The 18,881-nt window shown below is 48.1% G+C and overlaps 1 protein-coding gene across 2 annotated transcripts in view; it reads left to right on the plus strand.

The window, feature by feature from the left end:
- Positions 1-18,881, plus strand: part of SCAF4 (SR-related CTD associated factor 4) — a 273,314-nt gene that overhangs the window by 110,639 nt on the left and 143,794 nt on the right. For both annotated transcript variants that reach the window (XM_063956403.1, XM_063956402.1), the window contains exons 3-5: positions 11,111-11,155; positions 17,753-17,914; positions 18,506-18,641. In XM_063956403.1, coding sequence (XP_063812473.1) covers positions 11,111-11,155; positions 17,753-17,914; positions 18,506-18,641 — 343 coding nt within the window. The remainder of the gene's footprint in view (positions 1-11,110; positions 11,156-17,752; positions 17,915-18,505; positions 18,642-18,881) is intronic.

The raw sequence follows: 18,881 nt of genomic DNA on the forward strand, positions 1-18,881 counted from the left end.
TTTCCGAATCGGACACCTTCTCCCTCCCCCCGCAGTGAGAGTGACTGGGTTGTGGGCACTTGCAGATACTAGGTCCGGGAGAGTGTTATACACTCCCTGGGACCAACACAAAGCTGCCGCGACAGCCGCTGTGTGTAGCGGCGCGCGGGAGCCCGAACTTCTGGTTTCGGCAATTACACAGTGAATAGCCGTGGCGGTTACGTCAGACGTGCAGGGAGAGCTTCCCGCCCTGCTCTGCCCGCGCTGTTCTGCAGCTTCCTGAAGGCTCCGGGGCGCCATCTTCTCTGGCTGCAGACTGGAGGACGCTGTGCTACTCAAGCACACACTGAGCACTATCTTCCAGGGGAAGTTTTTCATTAGTCACACATCTAACTGCAAGTATATGGTGGGCTAGCCCTAGTGGGGGATAGCAGTCAGCCTTCTTGGGGACACTAAAGATAACTGCTAGGTCACTTGTCTAGGGATTAATAGTACATGTTTACTACTTTTAAATATTAAACATAATTAGAATAAGGAATGGCCAATAAACCGGACAAGGCTACAAAGGGCAAAACGGCCTTAGTAGTTTATTTTTCCTGTTCACAGTGTGGCTCAAAGCTGGCTAAGGGTAGTGCTGACGCAGGTACCCTCTGTACTTCGTGCTCTGGTGCATCAGTGGCGGATCAGCAGGGAAGTTCCACAGATCAGTCTATGCCCCCATTAGTCAAGAACATGGTGGATGCCATTTCAGATTTGCGTCAGTCTAGGTCGGAGGCTGAATCTGCTCAGACTCGGGTGGAGCCTCTGTGGGCCCAAAATATGGGCCCACAAAAGTCTTACTGATTTAACTCATTCTTTAAATAAGTTTGTAAATTCTGCCAGCAGTTCCGCTGCTACTAAGCGACCACAGCCGTTACCCACTATAACGTTTCCGGGAGAGGAGTTGGATTCTCTGACATCTCCATTGGAGGAAGGGGAGGTAGATCCTGAATGGGACGAAGTTTCGGCTTGGGAAGATGAGGAGCTATCTACTAGTTCAGGTGTTAGATTACTAATAGAAGCCATTCGTCAGACTCTTAATATTCAGGATGCGGCAGTGGCGGAGACTTCCTCTGCCTTTTCAAACGACAGAAGAGACAGGTTACTGCCTTCCCTTCTTACTCTCACTTTGCAGATATTTTAAAAAAACCCTGGCTTAAACCGTATTCTCGTTTCCAGGCTCCTAAGAAATTAAAATTTCTATATCCTTTTACGGAGGAAGATACAAAATTTTGGGAGACAGCCCCAAAGGTAGACGCTCCTATTTCACATTTGGCAAAAGCTACGGTTATTCCTTCGGTACAGTCCGTGACTTTAAAAGACCCTACCGATAGGAAGATAGAAGCATTACTAAAATCTATGTTTTCTTTATCAGGTGTCTCTCTCCGTCCAGTTCTAGCGGGTGCCTGGGTCCTTAAGGCCGTGGTTGAATGGCTAGCACAGGTCGTATCTGGAATGCAGTCGGATGATCCGTCGGAAGCCATTCAATTAGCAGAACAGATTTCGGAGGCTCTTATGTGGGTGAGGCCTTGTTAGATTCTGTTGCGCTACAGTCCCGTGTTTCTGCCTTGACAGTATCAGCAAGACTGTCTCTTTGGCTTAGGGTTTGGAATGCTGATTCGGACTCAAAGCAGACCTTGACGGCAGTTCCTTTTGAAGGGGAGTTTCTTTTTGGGTCGGAGTTAAAGAAGATTATTTCAGATACTACTGGAGGAAAGAGCCCCTTTCTTCCATCTGCTCCTCACAAACCGAAACCTACAAGATTTCGCTCCTTTTGTACGCAGGGCAGAGGTAGTTTCCAATCCTTTCGTGCTTTCTCCAGATTTCCACGAAGAGGGTCATTCAAAGGTAGAGGATCTCAGGCTACTCGCAGACCGGCCAGTAAGCCTGCCGACAAGCCTGATGCATGACGCTTCAGGTCTTCCAGAGGGATCGTTGAAGGTTGGGGCTCGGTTACTTCAGTTCAGGGAAGTGTGGCTCCTGTCGAAACCAGATCGGTGGGTAATGGGGGGTCATATCCAGAGGATATATGTTGGATCTCGAAGAGACAGTCCCATTCCGGCTATTCGTCACACCTCTCCCAGATGATCCCTCCAGACGTCAAGCTCTTCTTCAGTCAACAGCAACCCTCTTACAAAATGGAGTAATCCTTCCGGTTCCCCCTCCTCAGAGGGGTCGGGGTTTTTACTCGGGTCTTTTTCTCGTGGACAAACCGGATGGTTCGTTCCGACCCATTCTGAATCTAAAAGCCCTCAACCCGTATCTCTCAACCCAAAAATTCAAGATGGAATCCATTCGCTCAATTATCGCCGCCATGGAGCCAGGGGAATATTTGGCTTCAATAGACATAAAAGACGCCTACTTACATGTCCCGATTTGGATAGGACATCAATCTCTTCTGAGATTTGCAGTCGGTCCGTGGCATTTTCAGTTTCAGGCTCTTCCCTTTGGTCTCTCTACGGCACCTCGGGTTTTTACAAAGGTCATGGGTCATGTCGTTGCGGTTCTCCGTTGTCAAGGGGTCAACATCACTCCATACTTGGACGACCTGTTGGTCAAGGCCCCGTCAGCGGAGATTCTCACTCAGAACCTGCGTCTAACAGAGACTCTGCAGTCATTCGGGTGGATAATCAACTTTCCAAAGTCGTCTTTACTCCCTTCCCAGAAAATGTTTTTTCTGGGACTTTAATTCGACACCAACAGCCAGAAGGTGTTTCTTCCTACGGACAAGATTCAGGATCTGCAGTCCAGAATCCGGACCCTGTTACACTTACCGGTAGTGTCGGTCCTCAGATGCATGCAGGTGTTAAGCAAGATGGTGTCCTCCTTCGAGGCAGTCCCATACGCCAGATTTCATGCCCGACCCTTTCAGGCTCAGATTCTCAGCTGTTGGGCTCAGACGGATCCACGTCTCGATTGCAGTTGATCCGCTTGTCGGTAAAGACTCTTCACTGGTGGCTTCACAGTCACAATTTGAGAAAAGGAGCGCCGTTCACGGTTTGGTCTTGGATGATGGTCACCACGGACGCAAGCCTCAGCGGTTGGGGAGCAGTGTTCCAGACTCATCACTTCCAGGGGCGCTGGAACAGTCAGGAGTCAAAATTACAGATCAACATTCTGGAATTGAGGGCGATCCGGTATGCACGCCTTCAGATTCAAACGATGGTACAGGGTCATCCAGTTCGTGTGCAGTCCGACAATGCCACGGCAGTGGCTTACATCAACAAACAGGGAGGAACTCGCAGCTGGTCCGCAATGAGAGAAGTCGCTCAGATTCTCACGTGAGCGGAACGTTGTGTTCCCGTAATATCCGCAATTCACTTTCCAGGAGTCGAGAACTGGGAAGCAGATTTTTTGAGTCATCACACGATTCATCCGGGAGAATGGGAACTTCACCAGGAAGTGTTTCTCTCTAGTGGGCCGCTGGGGAATGCCCGACGTAGACCTAATTGCGTCTCGCCACAACAAGAAACTTCCTCACTACGGCTCGCGGACTCGGGATCCTCAAGCATTTCTGATCGATGCTCTAACAGCTCCGTGGCAGTTTCAACTGGGTTACGTGTTTCCGCCAATTCCACTGCTTCCACGTCTACTTCAACGCATTCTGCGAGAAGGTCTCGCAATAATTCTGGTGGCTCCAGATTGGCCGCGCCGACAGTGATACTCTTCTGCGCAACATGGTCGTCGGAGACGCCTTTCGTCTCCCCCTGCGACCAGAGCTGCTTCTTCAAGGGCCTTGTCACCCAGATTTAAGTTGGCTGGCTTTGACGGCTTGGTTCTTGACTCTAACATTTTAAAAGCAAAAGGTCTTTCTCGTTCTGTTGTACAGACGATGATTCGGGCTAGGAAGCCGGTGACTTCTGGCATTTACCATAGGGTATGGCGTATTTACATTGCTTGGTGCGAAAAGCGGGGCTTGACTCCGCATTTGTTTAGACTTCCTCGCCTGCTCTCTTTCCTTTAGGAGGGTCTCGATAAGAGCCTGAGGCTTTCTTCACTGAAGGGTCAGGTTTCAGCCTTGTCTGTTCTTTTTCAAAAGAAACTAGTGATCATTCCAGAGGTTCAAACATTCCTTCAGGGAGTACTTCGAATTCAACCACCTTTTGTTCCTCCGGTTCCTCCCTGGGATTTAAACTTGGTCCTTACGGCCCTTCAAAAATCTCCATTTGAGGCTTTGGAATCTGTGGAACTACGTTATCTAACACAGAAAGTTGTTTTTCTTTTGGCTATTGCCTCGGCTAGACGAGTGTCTGAGTTGGCGGCTCTTTCTTGCAGGCCACCCTTGTTAGTGTTTCATAAGAATCGGGTGGTTCTGCGGACTAAGCCTTCTTTCCTTCCAAAGCTTGTTTCAGCATTCCATTTAAATCAGGACATTGTCCTTCCAGCATTTACTCCGTCGTCTTCTCCTGGGGAGAACTCCCATTTGGCCCTCCTGGATGTTGTTCGGGCCTTACGTATTTATTTGTCTCGCACGGAGTCTTTCCGTTGTACGGATACCTTGTTGGTATTGATTGATGCTCCCAAACGAGGTTGGCCGGCTTCCAAGAACACTGTGGCCCGTTGGGTAACTTCGGCCATCAGACAGGCTTACGTGTCTTCGAATGTTTTGGTTCCTGACTCAATTAGGACTCATTAGACTAGAGCAGTTGGAGCCTCTTGGGCTGTTCGCGGTGGTGCATCTATTGAGCAGCTGTGCAGGGCGGCGACCTGGTCGTCAGTCCATACTTTCACAAAGTTTTACCGTTTTCATACTTTTGGTTTGGAGACTGCCTCTGTTGGGCGTCGTATTTTACAGACTGCTATGCCGTCAACGTCTCCCTCCTCTCATTAGCTTGCTTTGGGAAATCCCACAAGTAACGGCGCAGCGTCCCCCAGATGGATGACAGAGAAATAGGGATTTTTGTTTACTTACCATAAAATCTCTTTCTCTGAGTCCATCTGGGGGACGCTGCGATCCCTCCCGTAGTTTTGTCTGGTTTATTTGGTTGTTTTTTGTTCTGGTCTATCTCCTTTGGCTTGGCTAAACGTTAACTGAGTGATGGCTGAGCAGGAAGGAGAATGGAGGGGTTAGAGGGGGGAGGAGGCAGCTTTTTGATAGATTCTGTGCCAAACTCCACTACCACACACACCTCTAACCCCACAAGTAACGGCGCAGCGTCCCCCAGATGGACTCAGAGAGATTTTACGGTAAGTAAACAAAAATCCTTATTTCTCTATCGTCCTAGTGGATGCTGGGGTTCCTGAAAGGACCATGGGGAATAGCGGCTCCGCAGGAGACAGGGCACAAAAAGTAAAGCTTTTCCAGATCAGGTGGTGTGCACTGGCTCCTCCCCCTATGACCCTCCTCCAGACTCCAGTTAGATTTTTGTGCCCGGCCGAGAAGGGTGCAATTCTAGGTGGCTCTCATAAAGAGCTGCTTAGAGAAAGTTTAGCTTAGGTTTTTTATTTTACAGTGATTCCTGCTGGCAACAGGATCACTGCAACGAGGGACAGAGGGGAGAAGAAGTGAACTCACCTGCGTGCAGGATGGATTGGCTTCTTGGCTACTGGACATCAGCTCCAGAGGGACGATCACAGGTACAGCCTGGATGGTCACCGGAGCCGCGCCGCTGGCCCCCTTGCAGATGCTGAAGTAAGAAGAGGTCCAGAATCGGCGGCTGAAGACTCCTGCAGTCTTCTAAAGGTAGCGCACAGCACTGCAGCTGTGCGCCATTTTCCTCTCAGCACACTTCACACGCAGTCACTGAGGGTGCAGGGCGCTGGGGGGGGGCGCCCTGGGAGGCAAATGAAAACCTATTAAAAGGCTAAAAATACCTCACATATAGCCCCCAGAGGCTATATGGAGATATTTAACCCCTGCCTGGATTCACAAAATAGCGGGAGACGAGCCGCCGAAAAAGGGTCGGGGCCTATCTCCTCAGCACACGGCGCCATTTCCTCTCACAGCTCCGCTGGTCAGGACGGCTCCCAGGTCTCTCCCCTGCACTGCACTACAGAAACAGGGTAAAACAGAGAGGGGGGGCAAATTTAATGGCAATATTTTGATATATATAAAGCAGCTATAAGGGAGCACTTATTATAAGGCTATCCCTGTCATATATAGCGCTTTTTTGGTGTGTGCTGGCAGACTCTCCCTCTGTCTCCCCAAAAGGCTAGTGGGTCCTGTCTTCGTGTAGAGCATTCCCTGTGTCTGCTGTGTGTCGGTACGTGTGTGTCGACATGTATGAGGACGATATTGGTGTGGAGGCGGAGCAATTGCCAAATATGGGGATGTCACCTCCTAGGGGGTCGACACCAGAATGGATGCCTTTATTTGTGGAATTACGGGATAGCGTCAACTCGCTTAAGCAGTCGTTTGACGACATGAGGCGGCCGGACAATCAATTAGTGCCTGTCCAGGCGCCTCAAACACCGTCAGGGGCTGTGAAACGCCCTTTGCCTCAGTCGGTCGACACAGACCCAGACACAGGCACTGATTCCAGTGGTGACGGTGACGAATCAACCGTATTTTCCAGTAGGGCCACACGTTATATGATTTTGGCAATGAAGGAGGCGTTACATTTAGCTGATACTACAGGTACCACTAAACAGGGTATTATGTGGGGTGTGAAAAAACTACCTATAGTTTTTCCTGAATCAGAAGAATTAAATGACGTGTGTGATGAAGCGTGGGTTGCCCCTGATAAAAAGCTGATAATTTCAAAGAAATTATTGGCATTATACCCTTTCCCGCCAGAGGTTAGGGAGCGCTGGGAAACACCTCCTAGGGTGGACAAGGCGCTAACACGCTTATCTAAACAAGTGGCGTTACCCTCTCCTGAGACGGCCGCACTTAAAGATCCATCAGATAGGAGGATGGAAAATATCCAAAAAAGTATATACACACATGCAGGTGTTATACTACGACCAGCTATAGCGACTGCCTGGATGTGCAGTGCTGGGGTAGTTTGGTCAGAGTCCCTGATTGAAAATATTGATACCCTGGACAGGGACAATATTTTACTGTCGTTAGAACAAATAAAGGATGCATTTCTTTATATGCGTGATGCACAGAGGGATATCTGCACACTGGCATCACGGGTAAGTGCTATGTCCATTTCGGCCAGAAGAGCTTTATGGACGCGACAGTGGACAGGCGATGCGGATTCAAAACGGCATATGGAAGTTTTGCCGTATAAAGGGGAGGAGTTATTTGGAGTCGGTCTATCAGATTTGGTGGCCACGGCTACAGCCGGGAAATCCACCTTTCTACCTCAAGTCACTCCCCAACAGAAAAAGGCACCGACTTTTCAACCGCAGCCCTTTCGTTCCTTTAAAAATAAGAGAGCAAAGGGCTATTCATATCTGCCACGAGGCAGAGGTCGAGGGAAGAGACAGCAACAGGCAGCTCCTTCCCAGGAACAGAAGCCCTCCCCGGCTTCTACAAAAGCCTCAGCATGACGCTGGGGCTTCTCAAGCGGACTCGGGGACGGTGGGCGGTCGTCTCAAAAATTACAGCGCGCAGTGGGCTCACTCGCAGGTAGATCCCTGGATCCTGCAGATAATATCTCAGGGGTACAGGTTGGAATTAGAGACAGATCCACCTCGCCGTTTCCTGAAGTCTGCTTTACCAACGTCCCCCTCCGAAAGGGAGACGGTTTTGGAAGCCATTCACAAGCTGTACTCTCAGCAGGTGATAGTCAAGGTACCAATTCTACAACAAGGGAAGGGGTATTATTCCACTCTATTTGTGGTACCGAAGCCGGATGGCTCGGTAAGGCCTATTCTAAATCTGAAGTCCTTGAACCTGTACATAAAGAAGTTCAAGTTCAGGATGGAGTCACTCAGAGCAGTGATAGCGAACCTGTTAGAAATTTACCCCTCACACCAGGGGTACCTCAGGTTCGTTGTACAAAACTGTCACTATCAGTTTCAGACGCTGCCGTTTGGTTTGTCCACGGCACCTCGGGTCTTTACAAAGGTAATGGCCGAGATGATGATTCTTCTTCGAAGAAAAGGCGTATTAATTATCCCATACTTGGACGATCTCCTAATAAGGGCAAGGTCCAGAGAACAGCTAGAGATGGGATTAGCACTATCTCAAGAGGTGCTAAAGCAGCACGGATGGATTCTGAATATTCCAAAATCCCAATTAATGCCGACAACTCGTCTGCTGTTCCTAGGGATGATTCTGGACACGGTTCAGAAAAAGGTTTTTCTTCCCGAGGAAAAAGCCAAGGAGTTATCCGACCTGGTCAGGAACCTCCTAAAACCAGGAAAGGTGTCTGTACATCAATGCACAAGAGTCCTGGGAAAAATGGTGGCTTCTTACGAAGCAATTCCATTCGGCAGATTCCATGCAAGAATTTTCCAAAGGGATCTGTTGGACAAATGGTCAGGGTCGCATCTTCAGATGCACCTGCGGATAACCCTGTCTCCAAGGACAAGGGTATCTCTTCTGTGGTGGTTGCAGAGGGCTCATCTATTGGAGGGCCGCAGATTCGGCATACAGGATTGGATCCTGGTGACCACGGACGCCAGCCTGAGAGGCTGGGGAGCAGTCACACAAGGAAGAAACTTCCAGGGAGTGTGGTCGAGCCTGGAAAAGTCTCTTCACATAAACATTCTGGAACCAAGAGCAATCTACAATGCTCTAAGCCAGGCGGAACCTCTGCTTCAAGGAAGACCGGTGTTGATCCAGTCGGACAACATCACGGCAGTCGCCCATGTAAACAGACAGGGCGGCACAAGAAGCAGGAGTGCAATGGCAGAAGCTGCCAGGATCCTTCGCTGGGCGGAGAATCACGTGATAGCACTGTCAGCAGTGTTCATCCCGGGCGTGGACAACTGGGAAGCAGACTTCCTCAGCAGACACGATCTTCACCCGGGAGAGTGGGGACTTCATCCAGAAGTTTTCCACATGCTAATAAACCGTTGGGAAAGACCAATGGTGGACATGATGGCGTCTCGCCTCAACAAAAAACTGGACAGGTATTGCGCCAGGTCAAGAGATCCGCAGGCAATAGCTGTGGACGCGCTGGTAACACCTTGGGTGTACCAGTCGGTGTATGTGTTTCCTCCTCTGCCTCTCATACCAAAGGTATTGAGAATCATACGGCAAAGCGGAGTAAGAACGATACTAGTGGCTCCGGATTGGCCAAGAAGGTCTTGGTACCCGGAACTTCAAGAGATGGTCACGGACGATCCGTGGCCTCTACCTCTGAGAAGGGACCTGCTTCAACAGGGTCCCTGCCTCTTTCAAGACTTACCGCGGCTGCGTTTGACGGCATGGCGGTTGAACGCCAGATCCTAAAAGGAAAAGGCATTCCAGAAGAAGTCATTCCTACCTTGATTAAGGCAAGAAAGGAAGTCACCGCGAAGCATTATCACCGCATTTGGCGGAAATATGTTGCGTGGTGCGAGGATCGGAGTGCTCCGACGGAGGAATTTCAACTGGGTCGTTTCCTACATTTCCTGCAATCAGGATTGTCTATGGGTCTCAAATTGGGATCTATTAAGGTTCAAATTTCGGCCCTGTCAATATTCTTCCAAAAAGAATTGGCTTCAGTCCCTGAGGTCCAGACTTTTGTCAAAGGAGTACTGCATATACAGCCTCCTGTGGTGCCTCCGGTGGCACCGTGGGATCTAAATGTAGTTTTAGATTTCCTCAAATCCCATTGGTTTGAACCACTAAAAAATGTGGATTTGAAATATCTCACATGGAAAGTGACTATGTTACTGGCCCTGGCTTCCGCCAGGAGAGTATCTGAACTGGCGGCTTTATCTTATAAAAGCCCTTATTTAATTTTCCATTCGGATAGGGCAGAGCTGCGGACGCGTCCGCATTTTCTCCCTAAGGTGGTATCAGCGTTTCACCTGAACCAGCCTATTGTAGTGCCTGCGGCTACAAGCGACTTGGAGGACTCCAAGTTGTTGGACGTTGTCAGAGCTTTAAAAATATACATTTCAAGGACGGCTGGAGTCAGAAAATCTGACTCGCTGTTTATACTGTATGCACCCAACAAGTTGGGTGCGCCTGCTTCTAAGCAGTCGATTGCTCGTTGGATTTGTAACACAATTCAACTTGCACATTCTGTGGCAGGCCTGCCACAGCCTAAATCTGTTAAGGCCCATTCCACAAGGAAGGTGGGCTCATCTTGGGCGGCTGCCCGAGGGGTCTCGGCATTACAACTCTGCCGAGCAGCTACGTGGTCAGGGGAGAACACGTTTGTAAAATTCTACAAATTTGATACCCTGGCAAAAGAGGACCTGGAGTTCTCTCATTCGGTGCTGCAGAGTCATCCGCACTCTCCCGCCCGTTTGGGAGCTTTGGTATAATCCCCATGGTCCTTTCAGGAACCCCAGCATCCACTAGGACGATAGAGAAAATAAGAATTTACTTACCGATAATTCTATTTCTCGGAGTCCGTAGTGGATGCTGGGCGCCCATCCCAAGTGCGGATTATCTGCAATACTTGTACATAGTTATTGTTAACTAATTCGGGTTATTGTTTAGGGAGCCATCTTTCAGAGGCTCCTCTGTTATCATACTGTTAACTGAGTTTAGATCACAAGTTGTACGGTGTGATTGGTGTGGCTGGTATGAGTCTTACCCGGGATTCAAAATCCTCCCTTATTGTGTACGCTCGTCCGGGCACAGTACCTAACTGGAGTCTGGAGGAGGGTCATAGGGGGAGGAGCCAGTGCACACCACCTGATCTGGAAAAGCTTTACTTTTTGTGCCCTGTCTCCTGCGGAGCCGCTATTCCCCATGGTCCTTTCAGGAACCCCAGCATCCACTACGGACTCCGAGAAATAGAATTATCGGTAAGTAAATTCTTATTTTTCTTCGAGGGTCACTTTGTGCAGGTAGTGGTTTACTTTGCTGTTTAGGAATTTTTTTTTTTCTCTCCCCCCAACTTATTAATAAAATGTGCATCTTAAAGGAAATGTATAGCTATACTATAAATATCGACCATTTTATCTTTTGGATATGTGCTGTTTTAGATATCAGTTATAATGTGGAGTTGTGAATTATTGAATGTTAATCTTCAATTTGGGATACTGTTTTTGTAGAAACTTACACCATTTTTGTCCTTTCTTCTGCCAATAGCTCTACAAACATGTGGTCCAGATTGTGGAAAAGTTCATCAAAAAAGTGAGTTTTTGTTTAATTCCTGCAGAATATAAACAGCAGGTTCTCAGATACCATCTGCCTTCAGTTTTGAAAACGGTCTCATGTATTAATAGTGTTCACGCTAGGCTGTTTTAGCAGGGTGCCGCGCCCTGCCCGATTTTTATTTTTAAGGGCAAAATTCGCCCTGCCCTTTCTGCGGCGCCCTGCTAGAACAGCTTCCTGCCCTCCCAGCGTGTAAAAATGCTGTGCGCATGCGCGCGGCATCCATTCACGCTGTGAGAGAGCGCTTGGGGGAAGCCCAGCACCTCCATAGGTGCTGGGCACGCCCCCAACAGTGACGCCGCCGGCCGCCCACGCCCCCGTTTTATAGTCTGTGGGCTGAACCGCCCACTTTTATTATGTAAAATGACCACGCCCCCTATTTTGTGTGGCCACGCCCCCTTTCAGGTGAAGCCCCGCGCGCACACGCTTGTTCCCCCCCCCCCCCCCCACACACACACAGTTTGGCGCCCTGCCCAAATCCTAGCTTCTGTACTATAATATCCTTTCACATCTCCAATGCCGGATCCCGCCTGGGAATTGGGGACATGTCCTTCCCAGGTGGGATCCTGCATTGGAGTCTAGGTGCTGGCTTCCCGACCCGGCAACATGCCGGGCCGGTTGCTATAGCGGCGAGGGGGCGGAGCAGTCAGCGGGGGTGGCGCTGGAGATGAGCTCATCTCCGTGCCGCCTCTCCCTATGTAGTAAACGGGTCCCGAGTCGCATCGACCCAGGAACCCGATTACACTGCCACTGACCCGGTATTCAACTCTGGAATAAACGTTATAACACGGGTTGAATTGCAGGGTTAGGCGACCCGGGAATTCTCCAAGTGCCCTTTCACATCGCACACTGACTTGTGTCGACGCGGCAATATTCCAGATCGATACCGGGTTATTTCACTAACGTCCTAGTGGATACTCGGGATGACATTTAGTACCCTGGGTTATAGATCGGGTCAATTGGAGCCTGGCACTTTAAGAAAATATTATTGTGTGCTGGCTCCTCCCCTCTATTACCCTCCTAGCAGACTCAGTTTAGAAAAATCTGACTAAGGAGCCGGATGCATTCCTCTGGAGCTCCAGAGAGTTTTCTTCAAAACATTTTTTTAGTTTGATATTTTCAGGTAGTACTGGTTGGCAACCAGTCTACCTGCGTCGTGGGACTTATGGGGGGACCGAACCAACCTCCCTAGGGTTAATGGTTCGTAATCCCTGCTGAGAGGACATTAAGCTCCTAAGGCGCTGTTTCACATAACACACTGTGCGCACCATGCCCCCACCCCCTAACAGATGCTGAAGTAGACGCAGGTGCGGTGAGTGATCACCCTGGGGTCCCGGTTGTCGGGTCCCCGGTGACATGTGGTGGCATTAAGGGCATGGCGGTCACGGTCTGTGAGCTGCTGTGCCTGCCGCGGACCCCAAAACTGATGCTTAGTAAGGGGGTTTCTAAACTTCCTTGCGCAAGAGGGGGTTATACAGCTTCCTTATTTTTTACACATACAGCCGGTATAAAGCCATGAGGGACTGTGCGCCACTGTAGGGGCAGAGCTTCCCAGAGAGCGGTACCAGAGGCTGGAAGGCAGCTTTTCCTGCTGCTGCTAGCTGAAAAGGCTGCATGTTGGAGCTGCTCTTCCACAGACCTTGCTGAACCACAAATTGTATTGGTACCAGGGGGTTTTATAGAAAGGGGGGAGTGTCAGCGGTGGTGACACTTCTGCAGTAAAAGATAGATTTATATTGAATATACCCAGCGGAGTGCTGCTTTGTCTGGGTATTGTGTGTTGGTCCCAAGCCTTTCTGTGTCACTCCATTCTGGCTGTCTGGGGTTGCTGTGCTTTCTTACTTACCTGTGTTTATTCACATAACTGTTTCTGCATTAGAATGTCTGGGGAAAAAGATTGTGTCCTTCATGTAACACTAAATTTACACCTTCACCAGAAGGGTATCTCTTACGTAACAAGTGTTCTATACCCTCTCAGGGTAGTAGTCTGCAGGAACCTGAATGGTTAGAATCATTCAAAAGCATGATTAGTAATATTAATAGAGTTTGCTGCTGCCAGACAGGAAAGGCAGACCCTTAAACAATCTGTAGAGAATATTTTTGTTAAGGCTGTTGACCACAGGCAAACTCCTCAGCCCCCTCTGTTGGTCTCTAATAAATGCACGCTCCCACAAGTACTCCAGTCTGACTGGATGAAGGGGAGGTTGATATGGAGGATGATAATTCTCTGTCCCCGGGTGTAGAGGCCCTGATTTATGCTATAAGAGAGGTCATCAACATACTGGATAAGCAGACAGAACCAGAAGAGGAATTGTTTTTCAATGTAAAACCAAAATCCTCTGCCATCTTTCCTGTAAACTCCCTTGCCAGGGAGGCATGGGTCAATTCTGACAAGAAATTCATAACGCTTCAATGGTTATTAAATTCTTTTCCTTTCCCTCCTGAGGATAGGAAAGTTTGGGAAAATCCCCAGTCAGCGGATACTTCAATGTCCAGACTGTCACGTAATATTGTACTGCCTGTACTTGGGTCTCTCTCTCTCAAAGACCCAGCTGAATGCAAGATTGAGACTACACTCAAATCAATCTTTACTTCGGAGGGCGTAGCTCAAAGGCCCACTATAACTTGTTGCTGGATTTCGAGGGCCATGGTAAAATGGTTGGATAATATAATAAATGGGTTTGACTCCATACCTCAGGAGGAGATCATTACACTGCTACATCATATTCAGCATGCTGCAAATTTTATGAGTGAGGCTGTAAAAGAATTATGTCTAATCAATGGCCTTACCTCAGCTATGGCAGTCTCGACTTGCAGGGCTCTATGGTTACGACATTGGTCAGCGGATGCTGACTCCAAGAAAGGTGTGGAGAATCTTCCTTTTACAGGAGACACCTTGTTTGGGGAAGAACTGAACAAGTGTATTTCTCAGGCGACGGGTGGTAAGTCTACCTATCTGCCGTCTGCTGCACCTCCTGCTAGACGTCCCTACCCTGGGCCCTCTCTAGTCTTTTCGTGTGGCCAGATTCAGAGGCAGAGGCGCCTCAAATGCTGCTAGAAGAACCCACTGCGTGATGGTTGGCCCCAGCAGCAGGGTGACTTTCAGGTAGGTGCTTGCCTTCAAAACTTCGCCCATGTGTGGGCACTGTCCTGCTGGGTCCCTTGGGTGAGGGACCTCATATCTTAGGGGTACCTGTTGGAATTTCAAGCACCACCTACTCTCAGATTCTTCAAGTCCAGCTTACCAGCTTAACCGGTAGCAAGGGTTACCTTGCCATTCAAAAATTGCTACAACGGGGGTGGTTTTTCCAGTACCTCCTCTGTTGCACAACAGGGGTTTTTACTCCAGCCTTTTTGTTGTACCGAAACCGGACGGTTCGGTACGAACCATCTTGAACCTAAAATCCTTCAACCCATATCTAAGAGTATTCAAATTCAAGATGGAATCCCTGAAGGCGGGGGTCTCCGGTCTGTAGGAGGGGGAGTTCCTAGTATCCCTGGATGTCAAGGATGCTTACCTACATATTCCCATATGGCCTCATCAGGCTTACCTCCAGTTTGCTATACTGGACCACCACTTCTAGTTTCAGGCCTTACCCTTTGGTCTCTCCACAGCTCCAAGGGTATTCACGAAAGTCATGGCGGAGATGCTGCAGTTGCGCAGTAAGGGAGTCTGCATAGTACCCTATTTGGACGATCTCCTGATAAAGGCGGTGTCCAGGGAATGTCTGCTACACAGCATCGACTCAACTACTTGCCTGCTTACGGACCATGGGTGGATCCTAAATTTCAAGAAGTCTTACCTGAAACGGTCATAAAGACACAGTGTCTCAGAAGGGATTCCTTCCAATGGACAAGACCTCGACTATCCAGGCTATGGTCCGCTCGGTGCTCAGACCCCGCAAGATCTTGATTCATCTCTGCATCCGCCTACTGGGCAAGATAGTAACCTCATACGAGGTAATCCAATACGGCAGATTTCATGCTTGTCCGTTCCAGCTGGATCTTCTGGACAAGTGGTCAGATTCTCACCTGCACATGCAGCAGAGTATAACCCTGTCGCCAAAAGCACAGATTTCCCTGTTATTGTGGCTACAAGTCGTTCACCTTGTGGAGGGTTGGAGTTTCAGTACCCAATCCTTGACTCTGACTGATGCCAGCCTCTGAGGTTGGGGTGCTGTGACCCAGGGTGTTCAGTTCCAGGGGAAGTGGATGAGTCGGAAATCTACACTCCCGATAAATGTTCTGGAACTCAGGGCGATTTAAAATGCTCTTCTGCAAGCCCTCCTATCTTCTCCGAAATCAAGCCATCCAGGTGAAGTTGGACAATGCCACGGCGGTGTCGTACATAAACCGACAGGGAGGAGCAAGAAGCAGGGCCGCAATGCGAGAGGTGACGCGGATACTCCTCTGGGTGGAGACAAACGCCAAGGCCATCTCAGCCATATTCATTCCAGGCGTTGACAATTGGGAAGCGGACTTCCTCAGCAGGCACGACCTCCAGTCCACAGACAGACCTGATGGCGTCTCGTCTTAACAAGAAACTGTCATTACTGTTCCAGAACGAGGGATCCACAGGCTGCAGCAGTGGACGCTCTGACGGCACCGTGGACTTACTGGTTTGTGTACCTGTTTCCTCCAATCCCTCTCATTCCCAGAGTTCTAAAAAGACTCAAAAGGGAAAACGTTCGGGGAATTCTAATTGCCCCGCATTGGCCTCAACGGGCCTGGTACGCAGACCTCCTGGCCATGTCTCTGGAGGACCCCTGGCCTCTGCCACTTCTCAAGGACCTTCTTTAACAAGGACCGTTCATCTATCCAGACTTACCGCGGTTAAGTTTGACTGCTTGGAAGTTGAGAGGGAGATTCTAGCCAGAAAAGGTCTCCCTTCCAAGGTTATTTCCACTATGGTCCAGGTATTGCACTAAAAAATAGATACCAAGTATCACTTTTACACAGCAACAATTAGTTACAGTTCACATATAGTTATATAATTACAAGCGCTCTGCTCTCCATTTCATTATATTAACTATTTTTTTTCAGAGCAGCTCAAACATTATAAATTCCAGCCGTAGCGCGGTTCTTATACATTTTTAACTATGGCCCAGGCCCGTAAGGTGGTCACGTCAAAACATTATCGCCGTATCTGGAGGAAATATGTTTCTTGGTGTGAAGGGAGAAAATATCTTCTTGCAATCAGGCTTGGATATGGGCCTCAGGTTAGGCTCCTTCAATGTTCAGATTTCGTCTCGCTCCATCTTCTTCCAGAAACAACTGGCAGTATTTCCGGAAGAACAGACATTCCTGAAGGGTGTTCTTTGCATCCAACTACCCTTTGTCCTTCCCACGGCTCCGTGGGATCTGAATGTGGTCGTGACCCTTCTCCAGTCGGATTGGTTTGAACCCTTGCACAGGGTGGACTTGAAATATCTTCCTTGGAATACTGTCATGCTGCTGGCTTTAGACTCTGCTAGACATGTGTCAGAATTGGGGGGCCTTATCTTGTAAGATCCCGTATCTGATTTTTCACGATGATAGGGCGGAGCTCAGGACCCGCCCGCAGTTTTTGCCGAAGGTGGTTTTGGCTTTTCACGTAAATCAACCAATAGTGACTCTGATTCTGTCGGATACGTCGGTTGCTCCAAAGTCCTTGGATGTGGTGAGGGCTTTGAGAATTTAAGTCAAAAGGACGGCTTGTCACAGGAAGTCTGACTCGCTGTTTGTCCTTTTATGACGCTACCAAAATTGGATGTCCTGCTTCCAAGCAGTCCATTGCTCGTTGGCTCAGGTTAACCATTCAACAAGCCTATTCTTCGGCAGCTCTGCTGCTACAGAGTTCTATCCAGGCCCACTCCACGAGGTCGGTGGGTTCTTCCTGGACGGCTGCCCGGGGCTTCTCGATCTTAGTTGTGCCGTGCAGCTACTTGGCCTAGGTCGAACACGTTTGTTAAGGTCTATAGGTTCAACACCTTGGCCAGAGATGACCTTCAGTTTGGTCAGGTGGTTTTGCGGGGGTCTCAGCACTCTGCCATCTGTTTTGGGAGCTTTGGGACTTCCCCATGTTACTAATGTCATCCCTAGTATCCACTAGGACGTTAAAGAAAATAGGCTATCCTGATTAAGGTTAGCGTTGCTGTCCTCTGTTCTGGTTAGCTAGGCTATCCTTTATTATCGTTGTGTGTTTGTAAGTTGCCTCACCGCTATATATGTCTATATATCCTTCTCTTGTGGTATGTCGGTCTCCTTGGGCACAGTTTTCCTAGACAGAGTCTGCTAGGAGGGGCATAGAGGGGAGGAGCCAGCACACACTGTTTTCTTAAAATGCCAGGCTCCAATGGACCTGATCTATACCCCACGGTACTAATGTCATCCCCAGTATCCACTACGGACTACGAGGAAAGGAATTACAGGTAGGTATTGAATTACTATTTTTTGCGTTGTGAAAGAGGTACTAGTTGTACAATGTAAGATTTGGGTGGGAGGGTTTGTACATTTTATTCGCTGACTGCAATATTTTTTTATTTTTTCTTGAACTTTTAAATACTCATGAGTTTTTCTTTGTCTTTGTTTTCCTAGTGTAAACCAGAATATAAAGTCCCTGGATTGTATGTCATTGATTCAATTGTTCGTCAGTCTCGCCATCAGTTTGGAATTGATAAAGATGTATTTGGTCCAAGGTTCATAAAAAACCTAACTGCTACTTTCCAGTGTTTGTATCTCTGCCCCACAGAGGAGAAGGTATTGCAAGCGCATATATCAAATGGTTTATGTAATGGTGATATTGTGGTTCTCTACACCTCACCTTTCATTGTAGTCTGTCTGTCTAACTAGTCAAAAAAAAAAAAAAAAAAGAAATGTTTCTGAAAGAAACTGTATCAGAGATGGTGCTTTTTGTATGTAAATACCATACATATACTAATTCATTGAGTGAAAGGGGGCGATTAGATTTTCAGTGATGGCTGCAACATTCAGAATGTTGAACCTACTGTGTAATGGGCACATGTGCCCATCGCTGACACATCGCAGATTGTTCTGCAGCACATGGCCCTTAATTGAATTTGCCTCAGAAGGTCATTATATAAATCTGAGGCAATGTTTAGCTTTAATTTGAGGTAGTTTTAAGAAATGTGTGACTACACGTCTAATTTTGCAGTGTCTGTTCCGATGTTACTTGAATTGAATGTTTGCAGTTTTGTAATTGCAATTTAGATCTCTAAGAAACTGATTTCTACGCCAAAACTCTTAAATCACCCTTGGCACCAGAGCAATCCACAAATGTTACTAAAAAAAATTGCTTGTAGCTAACTTTTTCTTAAACCAATTTTCCAGAGTAAAATCGTCCGAGTGTTGAACTTATGGCAAAAAAATGGAGTGTTTAAAATTGAAATCATCCAGCCATTACTAGACATGGCAGCGGGTGCCGCAGCAGCTGAGTTACTGGCAGACAGCTCTGCCAATGAAGAAGGTAGGATATCTGGGAAATGGAACTATTCTAGTATTACATATTTGTAGTTAAGTCAACTTGACATTGTAGTTACATAGGTGGAGATGAAACTTGTCATGTACATCTTTGAAAGATTGACTTACATTACAGGTTGAAGATTCAACATTATAATTTAGAATCTAAAGGTTTGCATCAATTTGCTTAATTATTAACCTTTTATATAGTGCATATATATTACAGTGCCCTTTACAGATAATCATC

This window comes from Pseudophryne corroboree, chromosome 2 (assembly GCF_028390025.1).
Source record: "Pseudophryne corroboree isolate aPseCor3 chromosome 2, aPseCor3.hap2, whole genome shotgun sequence".
Taxonomy (NCBI): domain Eukaryota; kingdom Metazoa; phylum Chordata; class Amphibia; order Anura; family Myobatrachidae; genus Pseudophryne; species Pseudophryne corroboree.